Source organism: Lynx canadensis, chromosome E3, assembly GCF_007474595.2.
Source record: "Lynx canadensis isolate LIC74 chromosome E3, mLynCan4.pri.v2, whole genome shotgun sequence".
Taxonomy (NCBI): domain Eukaryota; kingdom Metazoa; phylum Chordata; class Mammalia; order Carnivora; family Felidae; genus Lynx; species Lynx canadensis.
Window position 1 is genome coordinate 14,622,172 of NC_044318.1, and position 27,843 is coordinate 14,650,014.

Genomic DNA, 27,843 nt, shown 5'->3' on the forward strand with positions numbered 1-27,843 from the left:
GTGGCTGCCCCTTGCTGAGACGGAAAGGAACGAGAGATGAATGCGTTTGAAGGAGAGAAAGGAGCTCTCTTCCAACACCTTAGAGGGAAGTGCCTGAAGACATCCAGGCGGGTGCCGAGCAGGCGTGGTGAGCTGCGCCCACCTGGAGCCCAGAGGAGAAGGGATGCCACCCTGCCTCAGTTCCCTTTGCCGCTGCTCTCAGGAAAGCTTTCTAGAACTGAAGTGAGGCAGACCACATATAGATACCTGATCTAAACTGCGCCAGTTCACCCCATTTGGGAACTGAAACTCAGAAACGCTAGGCATCTCCGTTGGCCCTTAAATCAGAGCAATCTGGAGCCTCCACTCGGGTGAGCGTCTTTAGCCACAGACAGCCACAACACTGCTGAGAGAGAATCAAGCAGAAGTGCCAAAAGAGAAACCCAGGCGGTAAACATGTGTTCCCCCCCCCCCCCAAGCAAGAGAAAGGCAGGGGAGAGACTGCCTTGGTCCCTGCCGACCCATCTGAGCTCCAGTGGCACTTTCTGCCTGGGAGTCCCATTAGACATCCACACTTCCTTACAACAAATCCACCTTTGTTCTTAAGCTACTTTGATGGGTTTCTGTTCCTTGCAACCACAAGAGCGGTATGAATAGTTATGTATTTGCACCTGCGCCTCAGGATTGCCGTGATGACGACCAAATACGAACATGTATTTGGAAGTGTCCTATAAACTGTAAAGCACCACGCAAACAAACAAATAAACAACAACAAAAACCCAGCTACTGTCATTACTTTAGTTATGCTTAATCCTACTCTTTTAAAAATATCTCAAGATTCACTGAGTACTTGTAATGTCCAAACTTCAAATGCTGGAAAAGCCATAAAAGAGTAGACCAGAGATCTAGTTCTGTGCTAACACAAGAGCCACAGGCCACATGCAGCTCTGAAGTTTAAATGAGAGAAAACTCAAAATTCCCAGTTGCACGAGCCACATTCGAAAGTGCTCAGTAGTCACATGTGGCCATGTGGCCACCAACTGGACATTGAATATATAAAAAACTCCCATCATCACAGAATGGATGGTTTTATTGGGGAAAGCAAATCAACCGGGATTGTGTTCCCACTCAAATCCAAATTTGTAAATAAATCTTTTTTAAAATCTATCATTTTTGAGCTTACCTCGACAGTTTTACTTATACGTACCTTTACAGCCTGTACCATTGGTGTGAGTAAAAATCCCACGCAGGTCCTACCCCATGTGTGAAAGCACTTCTTTTGTTTTGACCTCATTCTAACTTAAACAAATGTCATCTTATTCTAGGTTTCCAGCTACATGAGATTTACCAGCTCCGCCAGGTGGCATCTGAGATTGGGAGTACAGCCGGACTACACTTCTTTCAGAAATCAGACTCATCTTTTCACCAAAAGTGAGCCTTCCTCCGCATCCATTCAAAGCACTCACAGTGAGGAACTCTGTCACCAAGCAACAAAGACAGGGCAATGGAAATGACTACTTAAGAAACGATAAGCCAGCCACAAAGAGGTGTTGGAGTCATGGTAGAGCCCCATTTCATCCAAAACTATTCAGTTTTGACAAGCATCAAATCCTTTTCAGAAGAAGATGATATGAATATTAGAAGCTACATTTTACTGAGCACTTACTATATTCGATCTATTGTGATAAGTGCTTTAACATGTCTTTTTTTACTTTTTTTAATGTTTATTTTTGAGAGAGAGAGAGAGAGACAGAGCATGAGCGGGGGGGGGGGGGGTAGAGAGAGAGGGGAGAGAGAGGGAGACACAGAATCTGAAGTAGGCTCCAGGCTCTGAGCTGTCAGCACAGAGCCTGATGCGGGGCTTGAACTCACGGACCACGAGATCATGACCTGAGCTGAAGTCGGACGCTCAACCGACTGAGCCACCCAGGCGCCCCATGATAAGTGCTTTAAATGTGTTACCTCAATCTTCACAGCTATTGTGAGAGGTAGTTATCGTCTCCATTTTAGAGATGAGGGTGCTGATCTCAAAAAGATTCATAACTTGTCCAAATTCACACAGTAAATGGTAGAGCCAAGAATCCCACCAAGGGTCTGATTCCAGAACCGGCAAGAAAAATCACTAAACCAAACTAACATTCTCCTGTCTTGTAATAATGATAAATAAAACCGCAGATCATAAAATCAGGGACTCTGATCTATCTATATGTATACAATGCCTTATACTAAAGTTCTATAAAAGTTTCACGACCAAACAAATTATCAACTATTGGCAGTATTGTCCCTTCACTCAAACCCAAGCAGTAGGACAGATCCACAATAAAACTCTGATTAAGTCTCTTTTTATGGGGCACCTGGGTGGCTCAGTCGGTTAAGCATCCAACTTCGGCTCAGGCTGTGATCTCACCGTTCGTGAATTTGAGCCCTGCGTGGGGCTCTGTGCTATCAGCACAGAGCCCACTTTGGATCCTCTGCCCCTCCCCTGCTGGTTCTCTCTCTCAAAAAAAAAAAAAAAAAAAAAAAAAAAAGTCTCCTTTTATAACAGCAGGTGGTCATGATTTTCTTTTTTCTTTCTTGCTTCCTTTTTTCTATCCTGAGGGGAATCATCTGCAAGTGTTTGGTTTAAAGGTTCAAAAACAACATCCACAACTTTGAACAATGGGTTAAAGGAGTTGTCTACAGATGAAATGAACAAAGGAACACGTTGTTGAAAAATATTTAAACAAAAATTCCTTCCAGCAATTTTCTTGGGGAAAGTCAATACTGTGACTTAATCTGTTCCCCCAAAGCCTACTCGTTTAACATTTTACCTCTGTATGTGTGTTTTACATAGTTTTCAAAATGCCCTCATATTCAGTACTTCTGGCATTTCATTGCCTCTCTTTCCTTCTCTATAAAAGGAGGCAATGAAGTGCTTATCTCAGTATCTGGTCCATAGTTAAGGGCTAGATATGTGGGGCTTTAACGATAGTGCTGTTAATCATACAATCATTCATTCATTCAACGGGCACCAAGGTGGAATAGAGCAAAATGAAATTCAGTATTCCATCTACCTGTGATTCTAAAGACCCAGTGGAGAATCCAGAATATCTATATATAGGAGCAGTACCCTAGCTGGAAGTAGAAGACAGGACTCTTGTCCAGAAGCAGTTATGAGTAAGGGAAGCTGACGGACCGCAGAGGGAACTAAAACCATCCTTGCACTGCCGTTACTTGGTCCTTTTAGGCAAGGCAAGTGCTGTTACCATTATTTGACAGACGGGAACTTTGGAACTGGCAGAGCTTAAGAGACTTCTCAGAATTACAAGATTAAGGGACGGGAAATCAGACTCCCTAGAAGACACTGAGCTGCAGTAGGGTACAGGCTCTGCCCATCTTGTTTAATATCTACCTCAGGGCAGGGCACACAATGGGTACTCGTCCTAGATCAGGCTCCCAAGAAGCAAAGCCTCAAATGGGGATTCTTATGCCATGAATAATGGAGGAAGGGAGTGATAGAAACAAGATAGACGAGCAGAAGAGGGTGGGTGGATATGGATTCATCAGAAGCCTAGGCTCGTTCTGATCCCACAGGGCACATAAGTGACATCACAGAATTATCCAACTTGAGTCACGGGGCCAGCCTTTTGGATACACTCTCTACTGGCAGTGGGCTGCCCTGAGCGAGGCGGGGGGGAGGGGTGCAAGCATAACCTCCCAGGCATTTCCAAACACCATTGGCAGAGCTCAATTCCCTGTAAGAGAATTCCTACACTCACAATTCCCTACACCCACAGCAGCTGGGGGGTGGGTGCATTGACCTCTCCAGTGGGATCTGGGTGGGAAAACAATAACGTCCAGAACAGTGCTCAATAAATACTTGTTGGATGAATGACTCATAACTAGAACAGAATTCTAGTCTCTCCATATGCTTTCCCTATACATACCCTTTCTATACAAGACAGGACTTTCATCCTGCAAAAATTTCATAATCGTTGTCTCTAATTCAGGAGCCTTCCCCAGCACAATTCAACAGTATTGAGCACAGCTCAGCTGGCAAGGGTCACATCTAACTGGGTCTAATTACCACTTTGGAAGAGGAAGGACATAGCTGTTGAGGTTTTAAGCTGCAAAATAATACCTTCACCCATCAGCCAAGGCCACTACAAATTAATGGTTGCACCGGAGTTTTATCTGACAACTAGATAAAGCCAATTCATGTCAAGGGACCAGAGACATAACATAAAAATTCCCTTGGATTTTTATCTCCCAGAGACGGTATTTGCTTCTCACATTCTTGTACTGCCTCTGGGCTGAGAACTCAAGCTGGGGACCAATATACCTTTCATACGAAGTCGATATTAAAGCAAGAATGTGTGGTATAATCATTACTGGCAGAAGGAGCCGAGCCAGGTCTTTGTAACTTTTCCTTTTAATTACACCCATTCTCCACTCAGCTCACAAATGCCCTGTCTTCCTTGTTGGAGCTTTTACCCAGCCTCCTCCTGCCATTAGGCTGTTCCTCTTTGTCCCAAAAAGTGGCTGTAAGTGGGAAGGTAGACTTGCAGAGGGAGGGTTATGATGCAGTCCTTTCCAAAAAGGAGAGATCTGATTCACTCTCCACACTGCAGCCAGACCAAGCATCTGCAAAACTGCTGATGTCACTCTCGGGCTGAAAACCCTTTGATCTTGGGTTTTAAGAATGAGCAATCTTTACTAAATTCCATAGGCCTGATGTAAGGTGGGCTTTACCTGCTTTCCCTCACTCACTACCCTCCAGCCACACTGACATTCTTTCAGTTTCTCAAACATGCTGTTCTCCATCTTGCCACAGGACCTTTGCATATGCTGATCCTTCAGTTGGAATGGTCTCACCTCCAGGTACTCTTTCAGATCAGACCTTAAATGGTATTTCCCTGGCTCCTATGTCTAATCCAGATTTGTTCTGGGTTGTCCCCATACTTTTTATTCATAGAACATTATAATTGGTTACTATAGTTTCTTTTTTAATGTGTTCTCTAAAGCAGATGTGCCAGAAGAAAGCTCTTATTTTGATGACTATCAAATGCTATACTTATTTTTCAATCAGTTCTTGGCTTAATGTGGGAAAAGAGCCCATGCCCTCACTTTAGACATGGGTAAACTGAAGCCATGGAAGAAACAATATTTACCTGAGTTCATGTGGTTGGTTGGTTGGTCGGTCGGTCGGTTGGTTTTTTAAGGAAGTATTGGCAGTTATCCTTTGAAATATTCAACCCTTCTGCAAACATCCTGTGTTACCCTCATCTTAACTCTGGGAATTACTGTCTTCCAGATTTATTGCCCACCAGGGAAGAGTGAAACTGAGTGAAGAAACACATGGAAACCTTGTATGGGTCTGCAGATCTTGCTGACATCATCACCAATCTCTTCCATGAATTTCTTCCTTGAACTCCTGAAGTCATCGGATTTCCCATTCTCACTCCCTCCTGTATTACATAGCATATCTTTAAAAATCATATAAAATAAAATAATCGGTCAACATGATGACAATATAGCTAGCCTTTGTTCAGCACTTACTGTAATGTGGCAAATATCATGCTGAGCATATAACCTGTCTTAATCTCTTGCCCCACAGCAAGAGCTCTATAGGGCAGGCTGAGTGGATGCTGCTGTTTTCAGGGGGAAGAGTGTCTTGCCCAGCATTGCACAGCTGGTGAGTATGACAGCCTGGTTTTATGCCCAGCTACATCTGCCTCAAAAGTCCATGGACTCTCCATCACATCATGACACTCTGATGTGCCCAGTCCAGGACTGGCACAGAGCCCTTGATCCAATGAGCCACAAGAATGTTCTAGAAGCCCCCCCCCCCCACACACACACACACTGACAACAGTCTTCCCAGGATATGTGTCTGCCCTCACGAGCCAAAGTACTCTAGTAGAGCAAGCATCAACCTAGTAAAAATTGAAGAGGTGCAAGGCAAAATCTAATAGCCTTTGTTGAAAATCATCAAAGACACACAAACCCATGTAAAATAAAGGAGCTCCCTCTGTAACCAATGTTCATTGGCTTTTTGACTGCTGAGCATCCATTCCAACATCCTCTTTTTACAGTGATGCTCATTTATGATTTTGAGGCTTTAAACATTTTTTTTTTTTACTTTGCATACAGTAAAATTCTTCGTGGTATACAGTTCTATGGGTATAGAGCACCATAGAGACCACAGCACCTGGTTAGAGAGCTGGAACTTTCAGCCCCACCCCTGACCTTCAGAGAGGGGAGGGGGCTGGAGATGGAGTTCAATCACAAATGGCCCATCATGCCTATGTATTGGAACCTTGATTTGAAAAAACCCTAAACAAGAGGGTTTGGAGGACTTCCCAGTTGAGGAGCACACTCACGTGCCAGAAGCGTGGCAGACTCCATTTTCACAGGAACAGAGGCCCCTGCACTCAGGACCCCCAGACCTTGCCCTATCTCTCTTCATCTGGCTGTTCATCTGCCTTTATGATAAACTGTAAGAGTAAGGATAGCACTTTGCTGAGTTCTTTGAGTCCTTCTAGCACATTATTGGAACTGAAAGTGGGGGAGGGAACCCCTGCATTTTTTCTAAGTTTATTTATTTATTTATTTTGAGAGAGAGAGAGAGAGCAAATGCGAACACCAGGGGAGGGGCAGAGAGAGAGAGAATCCCAAGCAGGTTCTGCGCTCTCAGCGTAGAGTCTGATGTGCGGCTTGAACTCATGAACAGTGAGATCATGCTCTGAGCCAAGACCAAGAGTCAGATGCTTAACCAACTGAGCCACCTGGGTGCCCTGGGAACTCCTGAATTTAAAACTGGCCAGGCAAAAGTGAAGGTAGCCTGGGGACTCCCATTTGTGATTGAAGTGGGGGCATTAACCTGTAGGGTCTTTGGTAACTACAGGTAGATAGTATGATAATTGAATTGCATTACTGGATGCCAGCTGGAGTCAGAGAATCAAACTGGTGTTGGAATGACTACTGGCTTAGGGTTGCAAAGACATCTCACACGTGCCTAATCTGGAAGAGGCATGTTTCGTACTGTTGAGAGAAGCATGAAAGCAGAGGTGGGGCACTGTAAACACTGGGCAACCAGAGGAACAGTTTCAATCCTGGGTTTGTCTCTACTTATGTAACTATGGGCAAATCATACAACCTCACCAGGGCTCAGTTTATTCCTTGATAAACTGGGAATAATAATAATAACAATAATAATACTATGGATTCCATACAGCTGCTTGAGACTTGAAGAGGTTAGTAGACCTACAGGGTTCAGGACACTGCCAGGGGCATAGTAAACCCTCAATAAAAGTGGGTGGTTGTCAGTGTTATTCCTCTTGTTTCTTCCAATTCATTCCCTCTTGAAATTTACCAAAGTAGGTTTCTTCTACCTGAAGCAGAAACACCCGATTGATACCCCTGCCTCTTTCCTTTGAGCAGAGAGAATGTGATTAGCTAAGCAAGGATGAGATCCTGGGGGGAGGTGGGTTTCTCCAGACAGACAAGATTCCACAGATGTTAGAAGGAGTAAGAAGGAGGAAAGGAGGGAGATCCAGACACACTGTGGTTCCCACAAGGACAGGAGAGACACTCTCCAGCCTCTGCTGGACCAGAAGGCACACTGGGCTCCCAAAGAATATGCTGAGTCTTGGGCAGTGCTTCCAGCCCAGGGACCCACCAGAATCATCCAAGCAGCTCTACAGTATTCTGGTACCTGCATCCAGCCCCGGAGATTCTGACTTCATTAGTTTGGGAGGATGTCCACGGAAGAGGGATTTTTAAAAGCTCCCCAGGAGATGCAAAGGTGCTGCCAGGGTTGAAAACCTCCATCTGAGAGGAGGGAGCCAGAGGGCCACCCCGCTGGTATTCACCTCTTCAGAGAAGGGCTCTTGGACTTTAATGAGCACATGAGTCATCTTGTCAAAATGTCGATTCTAGTTCAGTAGATCCTGGGCAGGGCCTGGGACTCTGCGTTTCTCACACGCTACCAGGTGATGCTGATGCTGCAGCTCAAGGACTACACATTGGGTAGCAAGAGCCTAAGTGAAGGCTGTGGGTGTTGCAGGCCGTCGCACGAACACCTCGTATTGCGGCCCCCTTGCCCCTCACAGGGGCCAGCCTGAATGCAGGACACCTGCTGCTTTGGGTTAATCTGCTCAGAACACCTGGGACTTCCCACAATTTCAAGTCACCTCACTTCTGCCCATTGGGTGGCAGAAGGCATTCTCGGGGCAGAGAAGGAAACAGACTGTGGCTCGGGGCCACCCCATGATGCTCCCCCAGCCCCAAATGCAGTCTGAGACCTCCTAGCCCAGTTGCTTACACTCACCCGTTTCTGCCCAGAGCCCAACTCTGTGCACAGAGCGTCCTCTCGGAATCAACTCACTGAGCCCTCCCCGCCTTTCCTCTGCACCTGAGGCAATTATTACTTGTCATAAACAAGAACTGCCAGCTGTGAGTAGCATCAGCTCGCTGTTCTTAAAATGCCTTCTAATCGGTTCTCTCAGAGAATTCTCCAACCCGAGATGGTTCTGCCCAGCCAATCACAGTGTGGTCCTGGGCCCATGTTTTGATAAGATAATCTGTCATTGTCAGTCAGAGATGCAGGGCTCTGACTGCAGGGAGGGGAGACTGGAGGAGAGAGCCTCCTCCCTCTCTGGAAGTAGGGCTGATTGCTGACTCTCCCAGAATTCTGTCCCTGGAGAGGCTGTGACAAATGTCAACCGACAGGATGAAACCCTCTGTTTCTCAAACACCTGTAGGCCCCTCCCCACCACAGCCTTACTTACGCCCATTTCTTGTTTGTCTCCCAAGCACCATTCAGAGGGAAGGCGGATGCCTTCTAGTAATGAATTACATGTGAAACCAAGAGGGGAAAGTTGGGGGGCATTTGGAGGGATAATGAGAGGCCATCTGTGGTGGTCAGCCTTGAAGATGGCCCCCAATTAGCCCCACCTCCTGATAGCCTCACCCCTCCCCATGGCACCAGAGTTGGTCTACAGGGTAAGTACAATATGGGCACCTGCTCTCGCTCCTTAGTCACTCCCTCGGTGCCATCACTCACTCGCAATGTTTTGAGGACAATGAGGTAGCCGATGGGGAGACCCGCATGAACAGGGACTAAGGTCTGCCAGCGGCCATGTGAATGAGCTTAGAGGCAGATTCTACCCTAGTGGAGCCTTGATTGGGTTGCAGCCCGGGACAGCAGCTTGGCTGCAACCATATAAGCCAGAAGCACCCAGCTAACCTGCTCCTGGATTCCTGACACCAGAAGCTGTGAGATCATCATTTGTTGTTTTAAGCTTTTCCACTGGGGTTGATTTGTTACACAGCAATAGATAACTCACACACCATTCAAACCAGACCAAACCATTAATACAGTGTGGGTTCTTCTATGGCAAGAGGCAGTACCAATCACTACAAGAGGTAGTAATGGTAATAATAATAACAATAATAATAATAATGGCAGCTAACATTTACATAAGCCCTACTTGGAGCCAGGCACCGTTCTGAGCACTTTGCATGCATTAACTCATGTAATCCTTCGGCTACCTATTATTGTTATTATGATTATCCCTGTCCATGCACTCCAGCTATCAGGAACATGTCTGGAAAGGTGGGTTGCAACAAATAAGACCACACACCATGGGGAACTGTGGTGCATCTCAGAGTGTTACCGGATGTGGGTTTGCTCTGTGCTGCGTGCCATCAGAAAGCAGCAGTCGATCCACGCCTGGAGTCAGGAGATACAGACTGGGGTTACAGCTATCACTGGGAAAGAAGCAGCACCGCTCCTGTTGCTCAGGACAGAACGTTTGCTGTTTCCGTGGTTTGCACGGCACCCTCACTTTCGTGCTCAGACGCGATGACAGAGCACTTTTATTTTTGTCTCGTGTCATAACCCTGAGCACGAAGTCTTCCCATACGTGGTCCTGTGAAACCGCTCAAGTGGGGAACAACACAGCCTGGCTGCTGGTACCGGGCCAGCCACCAGCCGATCACGGCGTGTCTTCCTTTCTCATCCCCATTTGACAGATGGAAAAATTGAGGCCAAAATAAGTCAGGTAGTTAAAATGTAACGGTTGAAAAAACTTGAGAGCAGAGCTTCTCAAACTGTCAGTAGTTTCGAGCCAGTTTGGTTTCGGTTTTGGTTTGCATGTTTTCCAATCCACTGTGAGCCGAGATTTTCATAACATACAATATACATGAATTGTTAGAATAATGATCACGTATTTAGATGTTGCATCACAGTCAAGTTGCTAGAAGAGTTTCTAACCATGTACTCTCAATTTATGTATTGTCTGGCCAAAGACAAATAAAATGGGTCTCATAGCACTACATGTCTACGGAGCCTGCTTTGAGCACCTTTGTAGAGGTTGTCTTGATGGAAGGTTTCTCAAACTACATGCATTCGTGCACCTTCAGTTTTGCCATGATTGGATAGCACCTCCGGTATTATTTACTTCACGTTAAATATCCTCCTCCTTTATCACCCCCCACCTATTAGAACAGCCACTGTCAAAAGAGCAAAACAGTGTTGGCAAAAGTGTTTCCAGAAGTTGGAAACCAGGTGCACTGTTCATAGGAAAATAAAATGCTGCAGCTGCTTAGTATAAATGTTATCTTGAGAAGTTAATAGAGTTATCATACAATCCAGCAATTGCACTTCTAGGTATTTACTCAAAGAACACAAAGCAGGATGTCAAAAAGATATTTGCACCCTCATGTCCACGGCAACATTATTCACAATAGCCAAGTAGAAGCAACCCTAATGTCCATCAACAGATGAATGGATAAAGTTTGGTACATACATGCAATCAAATGTTATGCAGCCTTAAAAAAAGAACGAAATCTTGTCACATGATACAGTGTAGATGAGCCTTAAGAACCTTATGCCAAATGAAATAAGCTAGTCACAAAAGGACAAATACTGTAGAATTCCACTCACTTGAAGTCCCTAAAGTAGTGAAAATCATAGAAAAGAATAAAGGTGGTTTCCAAGGGCTGGGGGAAGGAGAAATTAATGTTTGGTGTTTCAGAGTTTCAACTTTACAAGATTAAAAAGTTCTAGAAACCTGTTGCACAGCAATGTGACTATAATTAACAGTACTAAACTGTGCACTTGAAAATATTGAAGATGGTAAATTTAACATTATGTGCTTTTTCACCACAATTTTAAAGCAAAGAAAAAAATTCTTCATCCCAAGCAATAGCAACCCCTATCATGTGTTGGGATGGCTTGTTTTTTTGTTTTGTTTTGTTTGTTTTTAAAGTTTATTTATTTTGGGGCGCCTGGGTGGCTTGGTCGGTTAAGCGTCCGACTTTGGCTCAGGTCATGATCTCACAGCTTGTGAGATCGAGCCCCACGTCGGGCTCTGCGCTGACAGCTCGGAGCCTGGAGCCTGCTTCAGATTCTGTGTCTGCCTCTCTCTCTGCCCCTCCCCTGTTCATGCTCTGTCTCTCTCTGTCTCAAAAATAAATAAACGTTAAAAAAAATTTTAAGTTTATTTATTTTTGAGACAGAGAGAAAGCATGGGCAGGGGAGGGGCAGAGAGAGAGGGAGAGACGGAATCCCAAGCAAGCGCCACAGAGCCTGCCACAGGGCTCCATCCCATGAACCGTAAGGTCACAACCTGAGCCGAAATCAAGAGGCCAGTGCTTAACCAACTGAGCCACTCAAGCACCCCATGGTAGCTAGTTTTACATGTTTCTTTTTATATACAGTATTTTAAAATAAATTCATTATTGACAGAATGTAAAAATGTGTTTTCCATGTACCAATGAAAATCATTTTGCATACCACCTATGGAGCACATACCACACTTTGGGAAACACTGATCTTTGAACCTCCTATTGCTTCAATGCCTACGATCTGAGGCTGAGCAAGAGGAAACGTTCAGAACCACTCCTGCTTTCCAAGAGCTCGTGGTCAGATTGAACAGCTAAAATAACCCAAGGAGGGCAGTGGAGCTTAAAAGAAATCTTAAAAGAATGCCCAAGACCATATTGCCCAAAGCCACCTAAGGATTCATTTCAAAGGGCACCTGTGTGGATCACTCGGTTGAGTGTCCAACTCTTGATTTCGGCTCAGGTCATGATCTCACAGTTTGTGAGATTGAGCCCTGCATCAGGCTCTGTGCTGTCAGCTCAGGATTCTCTCTCTCCCTCTCTGTATGCCGCTTCCCCACTCATGCTCTCTCTCTCTCTCTCTCTCAAAATAAATAAACATAAAAAAACATAAAGATTCAGTGCAAAAAAAAAAAAAAATCCAGTGCAAGACCAGATCTGTTTTGTTCAATGTTCTATACCAAGTAGCTGGCACGTGTCTTGCCCATAGTGGAGTCTCAACTGATACTTGTTGGGTTCTATTAAATTACAATAAACAGCGACTAAGTAGCACAAATCAGTGAGGTACTAGACAGGGTTGCTAACCTGGGGTTTGTAGACGGACTTCAGAGGGTCCATGAACTTGAATGGGAAAATCCCCCATTGTGTGTAACCTCTGATTGTCAGTATTTGCTTCCATTATAAATGTAGGCAACAAATCACAGTAATATTCATAGTATCTGTCACCAATATAAATCACGGATATTTTCATATCTCATTACAGTTGTTGTAGACATCTCAATATATTGTCTACATGCATCACTAATTGAAATTAAATAGTTATTAGACCCACCACTACATCTTGTTATTTAATGCATTAGTAGAGAGGCATATATTACTATCACAAAAATTTGGTGGTTTCTTTAGAAATTTTGATAACCATATTTTAGGATAATTACAAAAAAAATCTTTTGTAATTTTACACACCTTTATTTCTGCGTTTACTTTCTGTGTTGTTCTCTCAAGGACTCTATAGACCTCACTAGATGCCAGAGGTGTCTGCCGCACGCATGCACACACACTCACACACACACACACACACGCACACACAGAAGATTAAGACCTGCTGTTGGATTGACTCAATCTTCCCAGTGTAGCTGACAACGCACTGGGTTTCGGTGTAGCTGAAACAAACTGAACACGGAAGCAGCCCATTTCGGCCACCTTTTGGGAAGCAAACACCAACTCACCATCCCAGAGGGCAGTGAATTCACCAGTTAGCAGTTGTATAGAGGAACCCCCTGATAACCATCAGGTTCAATGTCCCTGGCTGGCAAGGTCAAGGACTCAGAAAATTTGGTGTTGAGCAAAAACAATTAAACTGACCTCACATGTGTAGGATTCAAAACATGGACTCTGGAGCTAGACTCCCCATGTTTGTATCCCAGTCCCAACAGTTAGGATCTGTGTGAGCTTGGGTAAGTTATTTCACATAGATGGATCTCACTTTGCTCATTTGTAAAGCAGGAACCTGTAAATCAGAGCCTGATTGTGGTTGGCAGGAAATGGTCCTTTGAAGATGTCCAGGTTCTAATTCCTGGACCCTGTGAACCTGTAAGTTTCTATGGCAAAGAGGAACTAAGGCCACAGATGGAGTTCAGGTCAGCTAACCTTAAAATAGAAAGATTATTCTGGATTATCCAGGTGGACCCAATATAACCACAATATAACCTTAAATATGGAAGCAGGAGGAAGAAGAGAGTCAGAGATTTGAAGATGTGACACTGCCAGATGTGAAGATAGAAGGAGGGGCCACAAGCTGAGGAATGGCAAATGGTCTCTAAAATTTGGAAAAGGCAAGATTCTCTTTTAGAGTCTCCAGAAAAAGTGCAGCCTTGCCAACACCTTGATGTTAGCCAAACCTTGATGAGACCCAGTTTGGACATCTGGCCTACAGAACTGTAAGATAATAAATTTGTGTTGTTTTAAGCCATGAAGCTTGTGGCAAATTGTTACAGCATCAATAGGAAACTAACATACTATGCCAAAGGGGCTTGTGAGGATTAACAAATGAGTTAATTTATATAAAGCCCTTAGAACAGTCCCTAAAACACAATTGGTGTTATATATTATTAGTGTTATCGAAATGACAACTAAAAGTGAAAGAAATTAATCACTTCCAAAACAAACCAGGTCTGTTCAAATCAGCCCCTTGCTCTGTTTTAAAATCATGAACTAATATGGGCACCTGGGTGGCTCAGTCAGGCGAGAGTCCAACTTTGGCTCAGGTCGTGATCTCGCGATTCATGAGTTTGAGCCCCACGCTGGGCTCTGTGCTGACAGCTCAGAGCCTGGAGTCTGCTTTGGATTCTGTGTTTCCCTCTCTCTCTGCCTCTCCTCTGTTTGTTCTCTCTCTCAACAATTAAAATAAAATATTAAAAAAAAAATTTTAATCATGGACTAATAATGAACTCATGGATCCAGGCATTAATCATACAGCAGCTAACATCACAAAACAAGACATAAACAGACATTAGGTGCCTCCTGATGGACAGACACATGGCCACTAATGAAGCAGTCTTGCCAAAAATGGGGGGGGGGGATATCAGACAGAAACCTGATGAAACTTATGGATTCAACTACCAATGTACAGGAAACACGGAAGATAGAAGAACATGTCAAATGACACCACAGAGACATAATCAGCAATATCTAGACTCTGGGAAAGTCTACAGCAATGCTTCTCAAACTTTAAAATGCATGTAAAACACCTGCGGATCTTGGTAAAATGCAGATTCTAAGCCAGTAGGTCTAGGGTAGGGCCTGACATTACATTTCTAACAAGCTATCATGTGATGCTGATGCTCGTGACCCATGGACCATATTTTGAGTTTCCAGGCTCTGCAAGATATATAATCCATTTTTTCTAGTAACAAAAGAATTGAAGGGGAAACCTACAGATTAAAAGATACACCAACCATTACATAGTTTTACATTTGGGTGAACTGGTAGAGAGATGGAGTCATTATCAAAGATCAGAAATGCAGCAGAGGAAATAATTTGATGAAGTTAATTATTTTAGTTTTTTAATTTTTTTATTATTTAAAAAAAATTTTTAATGTTTATTTATTTGAGAGAGAGACAGAGCATGAGCGGGGGAGGGACAGAGAGAGAGGGAGACACAGAATCTGAAGCAGGCTCCAGGCTCTGCCTGGTCAGCACAGAGCCTGATGCAGGGCTCGAACCCACGGACTGCAAGATCATGACCTGAGCCGAAGTCAGACGCTTAACAGACTGAGCCACCCAGGCGCCCCAAATATTTTAGTTTTGAACAGGTTGCATTTAAAACATTTGTGGTGTAGGGGTTATACACATTCATACAACTGTATCACATGTCTGTAGTCTTTCTCACCAACTCAGAGGATTAACTGAAGCACTGAGTAAATGTTTTTTTCAAACTAATGGAGCTGCATTGCCCATTCCTTTCAAAGAGAAATGTAGGTCCCAGTCAACTTTCATTGGACACCCAAGCTCTTGGCTCATGACACTTGGTCACAGGGTGGTCTCTGTGCAAATCAGAGATGATACGACATGTGATGCCTATGGTCACAGATCCCCCATCACCTAGGAATATTTCAATACCCATCCAACCAGCCCCATTCCAGGAGGCTAATCAAAGGACTGAGCTTTCCAGTGTAAGTCTGCAGTAGCACTGACCTATTGGAAAAGAGGGGTTTTCGGAGACTTTACTCCAAATTCCGGCTTCATCAGCTGTGGTTTGGGAAGTGATTTAGGATCCTGGAGACCAGTGAACCTAGATTTGAATCTCAGCTTCTCACTTATTTATTTTGTGGCCTTGGCTGAGTTACATAACCTCTCTGACCCTCAGTATCATCTCTGAAATGGGATTAAAAATAATTATAATCTCCTCGCAGGTTTGTTGTGAGGATTAAATGAGATAATAGAAATAAAATGTTTAATCCAGTGCCTGACAGGAAACAAACACCTAGGAAATTTTCTCTGTTACTGCTGCTGCTACAGTGGCCACTGTCTTCTGACTTCAGGAGAACCAATGAATTCTTCCAACCCTCAGGAGCCTCTTCTCTAAGAAGGAGTAACAATAACCGACGGAAAGTTTGATGCCTCCCTCTTTTATTTCCTTTCGTCTCCTGTTCAAATATCCCCTTTTCAAAAAAGCCTTCCCTGGCCAGTCTTCTTCCTATATAAAATAGCCCACACTCTCTCTCCATCCCATTATGTTTTATTTTTCATCCTAGGAGCTATCCACCCAATTTACAGTCATTTGTTTAGTGTCTGTCTTCCCTACAAGAGATCAGTACCAAGGGAGTTAGGGACTTTGTCTATTGTGTTCACTGCCTCTCCCCTGGGCCAAGAAGAGTGTCTGGTATGTCAAAATTCTCAATACATTTCTTGTAAGATGGATGGATGGATGGATGGATGGAAGAATGAATAAGTGAATAAGAAAGAAAGAAAGAAAGAAAGAAAGAAAGAAAGAAAGAAAGAAAGAAAGAAGAAAAGAAAGAAGAAAAGAAAGAAGGAAGAGAAGAGAAGAGAAGAGAAGAGAAGAGAAGAGAAGAGAAGGAGAAAGGTAAGGAGGGAGGGAAGGACGGAGGGAAGGAGGGAGGGAGGGAGGAAGGGAGGAAGAAAGGAATATGGTCACTACCAACAATAACTACCCAGCCCTGAGTTGCTACTCAATGGATATTAGTTTCCTTCCTTCCTTCCAAGGTCAGAAAAATGAAGAGCTCTAGAAATCCTCTCGGGGCACTGGGGGAGGAACTGAGAGGGGAATGCCAACAGACCTGCCTCCTTCCCCCTTCTCCACCAGCCATCATTCTAACCATCAAAACAAAAACCCGACTGCAGGTGCCAAGAAGTCTGTGCATCCCTCATCCCCAGGAAGTCCCTCCTGGTTCTGAAACCCTAACAGAAGCGAGGAGTGCCTGCAGCTTGCTGCTTGAAGACAAGAATTCAGGCAGAATTTCAACAGCTGCTCCATTGCTTGTAACCCCAATAAACAGTGTCTGCCAACCTAATGTGGGGCCACTGAGGGCTAGGGCTGTGCTGCTTTTGGAGTCTCAGAAGTAGAAAGTCAACAGGTTTGATGTATGGTGCCATTTATGGCACCTGAAATAGAACATCTGTTACCACGTTGGCCGCTATCAAATCTTCTTTAATATAACAATACAAGCAGTGGCTGGGTCTTGAATGCCACTTTACAAAGCCAGTGGCCATACAGCAGAACTGTCTTTCCAACGGCTGATCCTGTCACTCCTCTACTGAAAACCCTCCCCTGGGTCCCCATCACGCTAGGAATGAAGTCCAAACTCCTCTCCCAGGGCTGTACCAGGTCCAGCATGATCCAGGCCCATCCATCCTCTCCCCAGCATATCCTGGGCCATCCTCCTCCTCAGTCACTCCACTCCAGCCACACACAGCCTGTGTTCCTACAACAGGAGGAATGCGTTGTTCCCCAGGGTCTTAGTACTTTTGCTTCTCCTGCCTGCACGGGTTCCTCCTTATCTAGATCTTTGTCCCTGGTGTGCTCTTTTAAAGCAGCCCCAATGCCTACCCCCCCCCCATCACCTCAGTCTGTTTCAATACCACTGTAGCACTTGGGCACCTGGGCAATCTGCACTTATGTTGGCTTGTTTCTGTGCATACTTCCTCCTCTCCCTGCCCTCCCCTGGGCCATAAGTCCCTGCAGGAAAGAACTCTGCCTGCACTGTGTATCCCTAGAATAGTCCCTGACACATAGTAGGTGCTCAGTAAGTATTTTTAAAGGCATGAACGTGTTGAGAGTGGCATCCAACACCAAGAGTCAGCAAACTTTTTCTGTAAAGATCCAGATAGTAAATATTTGAGGCTTAGTGGGCCATATGGTCTTGGTCACAACTATTCAATTCTGCCATTGCAGCACAAAAGAGCCAATGACAATATGTAATTAAGTGGGCGTGGCATTATTCCAATAACACTTCATTTATAAAATCAGGCAGCGGCCTGGATTTGGCCCATGGAGTGTAGTTTGTAATCCTTAGCTCTGGATCAAGATTCTGAATTCAAGTATACTATCCACACAGTTACTTGACATGGTTTTTTTCCCCATATGCTATGACATCCACTGTGTGTTATATAAATATTAAATAAAACTGCATTCTATCCAATTTTCTAACAAATAGGCTCATTCAAGTAAACACATCTTTTTTAAAAAAATTTTTAAGCTTTATTTATTTTTGAGAAAGAGAGGGGGGGGGAGGAGCAGAGAGAAGGAGACACAGAATCTGAAGCAGGCTCCAGGCTCTGAGGTGTCAGCACAGAGCCCGACGCGGGGCTTGAACTCACGAACCGCGAGATCATGACCTGAGCCGAAGTTGGATGCCCAACCAACTGAGCCACCCAGGAGCCTCTCAAGTAAACAAATCTTAAGTGCCTTTAGTGCACCAAACACTGGGCTTAGTGCTGAGAATGTAACACTGCAGAAAGCATACCCTGGTCTTGCTGTGTGTAGTCAAGGGGCCACATATGTGAAATCATGATAGTACAACATGAAACATTATAATGGGTGCATCAAGAGGGGTTGGGCCCTCTATAAAGGGTACAGCACCCCTTATATTAGTGGACAGTATGTTTTTAGGATAATGGAAACTAAAAAGGATGGTTGGTGTGGAGAATCTTAGGCAACATTACAAAATTCATGGGGTTCGGGGTGCTTGGGTGGCTCAGTCGGTTAAGCGACCAACTTTGGCTCAGGTCATGATCTCACAGTTTGTGAGTTCGAGACCCACGTCAGGCTCTGTGCTGACAGCTCGGAGTCTGGAGCCTGTTTCCGATTCTATGTCTCCCTCTCTCTCTGCCCCTTCCCTGCTCATGCTCTGTCTCTCTCTCTCTCTCAAAAATAAGTAAACATTAACAAAAATTTTTTAATTAAAAAAAAAAACTCATGGGGTTCCATGAGGCTTAGACAATGTCCCATCAAGGTCTATCTGCAAGTGTTCAGTCTTATACTTCCTTAAAATTAACACCAGGCACCACATTTGACCTGTGAAGACAAGAAACCTTCTAGGAGGACCTGGTGCCTAAATCAAGTCCTGAATTAGGGAGGAAAGAGTGCTCTGTTCACAGCACATGCTAAGGCCAAAGATGGTTTACTCTCTCTGTAAACCAAAGACACTTAACACGACTGGATGAAAGAGGGAGACGGAGTGAAGATGGAGACGGCCGGGCAGGCAGACAAGAGTCACAACATTACGGCATGAGAAGAAATCTGAATTTTATCCTAAGAGTAGGGGGAAGCCTATCAGGGGTTTTCAGCAAAGAAGTTGAAAAAACAGATATGTTTTTTGGAAAACATGATGCTCAGTGTGTCCAGATGATGGACTGGGAGAGAGATACTGGAAACCAGGAGAGGTTTTGCAAAAGGCTTGAATGGTTTACAGCGCCCAAATAGAACTTCAAGACAACTTCTTGTGGAAAATGGAAGACAGCCTATTTGAGGATTTCCACCTGGGACAGGCTTCTCTTTCAAACAGGAACAAGAAACTTCTTAATTTTCCCCCCAAGTCCAATAAGGACCATCATAAGGATCCAGCTGCCAGGTTTAGAATGAGTTGAGCAAAGCAAAAATGATAGAGAAACAAAACATAAAATGAGACTATTTTCCACTTTGAACAGAGGCCAATAAATTTATGGGAACTTGCAGTTTTCCATGAGTAACAACTGAAGTAGGAAACAACACTAATATCATTATTCTTATGTTAATAATTACATTCAATTGGATTACTTAAGCAGAGGATGCCTTGGGGAGCAAAGACAGTCTAAGGAATTCCATTATCAAAATTTCACTTGTGGCTCATGGTCTCCTTAGCACCGCTAATTAATATTCTCTCCCTAAACAAACAAAGATTGAGGAGGTTGGTGAACTACAGAAATATCGCTTATCATAGGAAATGATGGAGAGTACACAAAATAAAAAGACTAGGGTCACACTTGCGATTTTTATCATAATAAAATGCTCCTGAGGAACCACTTGGCAAAATGCACTTGCACCATAATGCCTGGCAAGATTAATGGCTTCAAGACAATTGTAAAATTAAAACAAGTCTCAGGTTCAGTCACTGAATTTAGACATTGGGAAAATACTCATTTTGCTCCAGCCATCAATTCATGGCAGGTTTTTGGTTTTGGTTTGTCTTTTTTTTTTTTTTTTTTTAATGTGCCAGCATTTGATTCAAAAACTGAGTTTCCTCTATGTCTCGTTCACAATCTATTTCAAATATACACCTGAGGGCACTGGATTCCTGGTGCTCGTGAGGCAGCAGCTGATAAGAACACAGGCTTTGTAGTATGAGAGATATGGGTTCATATCCTGATTCTGTCATGAACTACATGTGGCCTTGAGCAAGTTACTTAATCTCTCTGCCTCAGTATCCTTATCTGTAAAATGGGGATAATAATTTTATCTAACCTTAAAGAAGTTTAAAGGGTAATTGTTCTAGGGCAACGTCTAGCACCTGGCATATGTTTCAATAAGTGGCAGTTGTTCTGGAACGATTATTATGCTGCATCCCTTCCCCTGCTCACAGGAGACCAACAAAACAACCCATTGGGAGTCCGATTCTGCACCAAGGCCACTGACTTTCAATATATATGTCTTGCCTGAATGTGAATGAATACATGATGCTGGTAACCAGCCACTCCAAATTTTCATCCAGTTTCTAGAACCATCTTACTTTCACTTGTTTAAATGGCAGGTGTGTCTTGTGTGTCAGTTATAACAAGCCCTCTTTGATGGAGTGAGATTACATCCCTGAAAGGGGATAGAGATAGCATAGGGCCCCAGACCAGTAGCCCTTACAGCAGGGGTCAAAGAGGGGAAGGTGCAGCCATTGGCGAAGTGTGGTCCAAGGAAAACTTTTTAAAATCCAGGTAGTACAGGTTTCTTTTGGACTGAGTGTATGTTGCCAATTATTACTAATATAACCATAAAAATAAAAATGCTTACTAAGTGACAGATATTTAGCCTACAGCTCTAAGTACATGATCTCATTTAATCCACATGACAGTTCTATCAGGTCTAAACCTAAAATTATTTGGCATTTTATTTTTGGGAAAGTGGAAGTGCAGAAATGTTAAGTAATTCTCCCACATTACCCAACTAAGAATTCATAAGGTGTTTGGTCCTAAAAACCCAAGTATTTAGCTGCTATGCTATACCTTCCAAGCAAATACAGACCCTTAGACGAATGTCATAAGCATATCACCCACTTTGGTTTTGTGTGGTTGCTGAGACACAAGACCACAAATTGGGTGACCTAAGCAACAGAAATATGTTGTCTCACAGTTCTGGAGGCTGGAAGCCTGAGATCCAGGTGTCAGCAAGGCAAGCCAGATTCCCTTTGACACTGAAATCTGTTCTATGACTCTCTCCTAGCTTCTGATAGTTTGCTGGAAATCTTTGGCATTCCTTGATAGTGGATCTCCACCTTCATCTTTACACAGCATTCTCCCTGTGTGCATGTCTGTCTCCAAATGTCCCCTCTTTACAAGGACATCAGTTACACTGGATTATTCCAATCTACTCCAGTATGACCTCATCTTAACTAATTACACATACAAAGACCCTACCTCCAAATAAGACCACCTTCTGAAGTGCTGGGGGTTAGGGGTTCATATAAATGAGAGGGGCACGATTCAACCTGTAATATTATTCAATCCCATCTGTCTTAACTGGTTATTCCTCCATCTTCTGACCCAGGGCATGGGGGAGGGAAACAGGATTTCTACACACTCCCAAACATACTGCAAGATGTAACTCTTCATTCCAAAACCCACAGAGCCATTTATCCCATGTTAGAAAGGAGAACTGAAAAGGGATACAGTGCAAAAGATGTCAAAGCAAAGATAAATGTTTCCTCAGGGGCAACAACTCTCAGAGATTTGAGTAGTAAGTTTTTGAAAAATGGACACATGAGGAACAAAGGTTGAGTTTTGTTAAATCATTGATAACCCCCAAGACAACACCCAGCTTTCCCCCATGATTATAAATGGGGGGATTTGAAATGGAACTTCTATTGTGTGGCTTTCAAAGCCCTCGGTGGCCCAGAAGTAGTGAATCATTTCTAAGGTAAAGCACTTCCTTTGAACTCAGGGGAAACAAAAGTAGGCAGATAAAAAATGATAATGCAGGAAGCAGATTTATGAGCAACTTGAAATCTGAACACTGCTTTTTTATATTCCTTACGATGGACCAGTCCTGTGGCCATGGGGGAATAAGCGCCTAAGGTTGAACACCAAAAATAAAATCTCTCAGCATTTCCCAAACTCATACAGGAAATCTCACACAAGCCCCTCCCCAATAAATAATAGATGGGATGTAAAATGCAGACTCCTTTGTCTAGCAATGGACGTAAGTAGATGAAGTTGTCCATTCTTTCAAGTTATTTCCAGAGTGACAGCCGTATGCTGAGTGCTGTCCCAGGTCCTGAAAAGAAATACCTCAAGGAGGATTTACCCATTAGGTGAATCCCAAACTCAGAATAATTAAATCATAGATCTACAAGTGACTTCAGGAGTCATTTATGCAGACAGATGATGGTAAAGGAGACAGAGGAAAGCATGTGTCTTATATTTCTGTTTTCTGTCATCTAACAAATTCTTCCCAGCAAACTTTCAAGATGCTGTCTTTCCTGTGAGCCAGTATTATGAATCTCTTTCCGACCATTTTGTAGGAATCCACAGTGACTAAGCTCCTCTTCTTCTGGTTGGGCATAATTTGTACATATATTGCAAGGAACAACCATTTTGCTTTTGAACACCTCCTACCTAAGTGAGGCCAAGGTTATTCAAGGAAGAAGATACTTTCCCTACCTTGGGGACACTAACAGTCCTGTGGATGTATAAAATGCAGATATATAATAAGTTTATTTCCATAACAGAAATAATACAATAAAACAATATTTTATTAGGACATAGGTTGAAAACTGGCAACACCTATAGGCCAGTTCCTGCCTATAGACATTCTTATTTGGCTATGTTTTCCCCCATTCCACCTCACCTAACTTCTTATTTTGAAAATTCTCAAGTCTAAAGAAAAGTTCAAGTAATAGTATAATTACTATTCAGATATACCTAACACATACATACACATTTTTTTTTCTGAACTACTTGGAAATAAATTGCAGACAACAGAATACTTCATTCAGGAATACTTCAGTGTGAATTTCTTAATAATAAGGACATTCTCCAATTTATCCATGATACCATCATCACACTCAAGAAAATAATAATTCCATAATATCACATAACATGTAGTTCATATTCAAGTATCTTTAACAGACAAAAACAATGTCTTATGTAGCTGTTGCCTAGTTTTGTTTTTTTTTTTTAATTTGGCGATTTAACATAAGAATCCAAACTTTCAGGGGTGCCTGGGTGGCTCAGTTGGTTGAGCATCCGACTTCGGCTCAGGTCATGATCTCACAGTCCGTGAGTTCGAGCCCTGCATCGGGCTCTGTGCTGACAGCTCTGAGCCTGGAGCCTGCTTCAGATTCTGCGTCGCCTTTTCTCTGACCCTCCCCTGTTCATGCTCTGTCTTTCTCTGTCTCAAAAATAAATAAATATTTTTAAAAATTAAAAAAAAAAGAATCCAAACTTTCAGTTTGCCTTGAAAAATACGCCCTAAAAACACTAAGCCTGGATTCTCACATGGAAAAAATTAGCTGAAACTGAATCCCCTTTAGATATGACCTATGTTCATTTTGTCACCATCTCTACCACTCATTATTTTCATCAGGCATAACTAGCTGTTGCAGAAATTTCTCTGGACCCCTTATAAAGGTCTCTCCCTGAAATCACAGTGGAGCAAGCTACTACCTCTATCTAGAGGTGCTTCCATGCTAAATTTCGGCCATTCCAACCCTTCTCTTTCAGCTCTGTCTTCCAATACAAACTCCAAATCCTAAAATTTAGTAGACATCTAGTGTTGATGAAGCATCTCAAACATAGTATGTCCAAAACTGATCTTCTCCCCCAAACCCTATTCCATCCATAGCCTGTCCCATTCCAGATGACAGCAATCCCTTCCTTCAGTTGCTGATGCCAAACATTTCAGTTATCCATGACTCTTGTCACTCCCACACACAACCCTCATCCAATTCATAAAGAAATATCATTGGCTCCATCTTAAAACCATATCCCAAACAGGACCACTTCTTTCCACCCCCACTGTTCTCATTCTGGTATATGATCCACCAACATCTCTCACCTGGACTATTTCAATGCCTCCTCTTCAAACATTAGTGCTCTGGTTAAAACCCTCCCATGGCTTCTTATTGCATTCAGTTCAAAATCAAAGTCCTTAAAATGGCCTGTGAGCTTCCACACGATCTTGTTACCCATTACCTTTCTGACCTCTTCTCTTACCCCTCTTTTCAGGCCCTGCCTACTCTGTTCCAGCCACACTGGCATCCTTGTTCCTCCTCAAACAAGCCAGGTACTCCAGGGTCTCTGTATTAACTGTTCCCTCTACCTGTGATATTCTTCCCTCACATATCCACTTGACTTGTTCTTTCACTTCCTTCAAGTCTTTGTTCCATTCTCCCCTTCTCAGGGAAGGTGTCATGAGCATCCTATTTAAAATGATAACCCATGGGGTGCCTGGTTGTCTCAGTCTGTTAAGTGTCCAACTCTTGATCTCAGCTCAGGCCTTGATCTCAAGGTTGTGAGTTCAAACCCTACATTGGTCTCCATGCTGGGCGTGAAGCCTACTTAAACAATAAATAAAATAGGCAGTCCCGGAGTCCCAGCCGGTTCCTACCGCAGTCCCGCAGTCGCCCGGCTCCTCTTTCCTTTCAAAATGACAGATGCTGCTGTGTCCTTTGCCAAGGACTCCCTGGCGGGTGGAGTGGTGGTGGCCATCTCCAAGACCACGGTAGCGCCCATCGAGCGGGTCAAGCTGCTGCTGCAGGTGCAGCATGCCAGCAAGCAAATCACCGCAGATAAGCAATACAAGGGCATTATAGACTGTGTGGTTCGTATCCCCAGGGAGCAGGGAGTCCTGTCCTTCTGGCGCGGTAACCTGGCCAATGTCATCAGATACTTCCCCACCCAGGCCCTCAACTTCGCCTTCAAAGATAAATACAAGATCTTCCTGGGTGGCGTGGACAAGAGAACCCAGTTTTGGCGCTACTTTGCAGGGAATCTGGCATCGGGTGGCGCCGCTGGGGCCACATCCTTGTGTTTTGTGTATCCTCTGGATTTTGCCCGTACCCGTCTAGCGGCCAATGTGGGCAAGGCTGGAGCGGAAAGGGAATTCCGAGGCCTTGGTGACTGCCTGGTTAAGATCTACAAATCTGATGGGATTAAGGGCCTGTACCAAGGCTTTAATGTGTCTGTGCAGGGCATTATCGTCTACCGAGCTGCCTACTTCGGTATCTATGATACTGCAAAGGGCATGCTTCCGGATCCCAAGAACACTCACATCTTCATCAGCTGGATGATCGCACAGTCCGTCACAGCGGTTGCCGGGTTGACTTCCTATCCCTTTGACACTGTTCGTCGCCGAATGATGACGCAGCCAGGGCGCAAAGGAACCGACATCATGTACACACGCACGCTTGACTGCTGGAGGAAGATTGCTCCTAACGAAGGGGCCAAAGTTTTTTTCAAGGGGGCGTGGTCCAATGTTCTCAGAGGCATGGGTGGTGCCTTCGTGCTTGTCTTGTATGATGAAATCAAGAAGTTCACATAAGTTATTTCCTAGTTTCTTCCCCTGTGAACAGGCATGTTGTATTATATAACACATCTTGAGCATTCTTGACAGACTGTTGGCTGTCTATTTATCAACGGCAACTACTGACTGGTTGAAAATGGGAAGCAATAATGTTCATCTGACCAGTTTTCTCTTAAAGCTATTTCCACGATGACGGGACCCAATTATATTTTTTATTTCAGTCACTCCTGATAAATAAATTTGAAGAAATAAACACTATCCAAAACATTAAATAAATAAATAAATAAAATTATAACCCACTGTCCACTGCTTCATGACACTTCCAGTCTCCCTTACCCTGCTTTATTTTTTCTTTTATGCCTAGAACAGATTACCTTCTACATTGTACATATTTATTTATTATGTTTATGCTTTATTGTCTACCTCTCCTCACTAGAATGTAAGGGCCAATTCTATCCATTGATGTATCCAAGCATGTAAAAGAGCATTTAAAATGAGAATGTAAAATGGTGTGATCTTGTGGAAAGCTCTTTAACCGTTTCTTAACAAACTAAACATAGAATGACCCAATGACCCAGCAATTCCATTCCCCAAAGAACTGAAAATGGACACTCGAACAAGTGGTACATGAATGTTCATAGCAGCACTATTCAAAATAGCCCCAAAGGTGGAAACAACTCAAATGTCCATCAACAGATGAGTGAATAAACAAATTGCAGAAATACATTAAATGGAATACTACTGGGCCATGAAAAAGAATGGAGAATTGATACATGTTACACAGTAGATGAACCTCGAAAATTTTATGCTAAGTGTGAGAAACCAGACACAAAGGTCTCATATCGTATGATCTCATTTATATGAAATATCCAGAATAGATATATCCATAGAGACAGGAAGCAAATTGGTAGTTACCAGAGGCTGGAGGTAGTAATTATTTAATGGATATGGATTTTTATTGGGGATAATGAAATGTCTTGGAAATAGACAGAAGGGATGGTTGCACAACTGTGAATGCACCAAATGCCACTGATATGTTCACTTTAGATTGATTCACTGTGTGTTAAATTCATTCAATTTAACCTGTATAAAAAAGAGCAGCTCAAAAAAAAGGACCTCAATAAATATTTGCCGAATGAATGAATGAATGAACAGGAAACAAATCAGTATGTCTGGCCCTGAAAACAGATAACACTAAAAGGTAGTCTATCAAAAAGCATTTTTTGGAAGTCTGTGGCCCTTTCACCAGCCACATGTAAATCACCCCATTTGGGGTGTAAGTAAGCATTGAAGCAGTATTGCCCTGGGGGTCCATGACCATTTTTGGTGGCCTGAGCTGAGTTTTATTACTCTGCTCATGGAGAACAGGAGACAAAGCCTGGGGTCCTATCAGGGGAAAAAAATCTTCCTGTGTCGGAATTTTCAGAACCTCCTGTTCCTACATAGCTAGAGACATTTCTGACTGCCAGGAGGGAATAAAGCCAGTGGGAGTTAGTCCCATCTGCCTACAGAGGGGCAGGAACATCATCTGTCTAAATACTTCTTCGTCAGAAAGTCTTACAGCTGGAGGCCTTTCCTCACTCTCACTGTGACCTCAGCCTTAGGGCCACATTAAAGAGCATTAATGCCATGGAGAGGGGGAGGCAGGGAGGAGATGGGCTGCCAGACTGGAACTAAATTAAAAATAAAGCTCCCCTTATTAAATTCATAATTATTGTGAAGCTGTGAAATCTTATTTTAAACCTCCGGTTCCTTTCTTTTGTCCAGGGTACAGGCTGCCTGCTTGTGAATCCCTATTTTGCTTTATGGACAATTTCTTTTTAGCATTCTGAGCGTTTAACCTTGAAAAATAGTGTTGTTTTGCTGCTGTATTTTCTGATTGTTAGTCTCCAGGCATCTCTGTGGCATCTTTATAAATCTGCAGGAGCTGGTAAATATTTCTTGCCGACCAGCAGCTGAAATCTGAAAATACCAGCTCACTTTTTAGCTGTCAGGCAATTAATGTAATTCAAAGGAAATGAAAGGTATGGGCAAGTGGGACTGCTTTTAATAACAGGAGGGTTTCTGGCTCAGACTTAGAAAGGCAGGAGAGAAGAATCAATAAAAGGCGAACAGAAAGGGTAGAAGAGGGCATGGAGTTCTCCAGAAACATTTTGTCAGCATGCTGGCCAACACCGCTAATCTGTGCCAAGAGAAGCTGATAAATGTAGCCACTGATGGTCAACTTAGAGATGGGCCAACCTTCAAGGCCTAGACTAGGGTATCCATTAGCCTAGAAGATGGCTTTGTACAAACAGAAAAAGATG

At 43.4% G+C, this 27,843-nt stretch overlaps 1 protein-coding gene and 1 long non-coding RNA gene across 3 annotated transcripts in view; one reads left to right on the top strand and one right to left on the bottom strand.

Moving 5' to 3' along the window:
- The window catches only part of LOC116737819, a 101,132-nt gene that overhangs the window by 27,094 nt on the left and 46,195 nt on the right, over window positions 1–27,843 (bottom strand). The window lies entirely within an intron of this gene.
- On the top strand, window positions 24,647–25,576 carry LOC115504214 (ADP/ATP translocase 2-like). Its single transcript, XM_032591626.1, has one exon. The coding sequence runs from the start codon at window positions 24,662–24,664 to the stop codon at window positions 25,553–25,555; it is 894 nt and encodes a 297-aa protein (XP_032447517.1). The 5' UTR covers window positions 24,647–24,661; the 3' UTR covers window positions 25,556–25,576.

What these genes read in the sequence shown, in the direction of transcription:
- LOC115504214 (XM_032591626.1), top strand. Translation starts at nt 24,662, where the DNA reads ATGACAGATGCTGCTGTGTCCTTTGCCAAGGACTCCCTGGCGGGTGGA.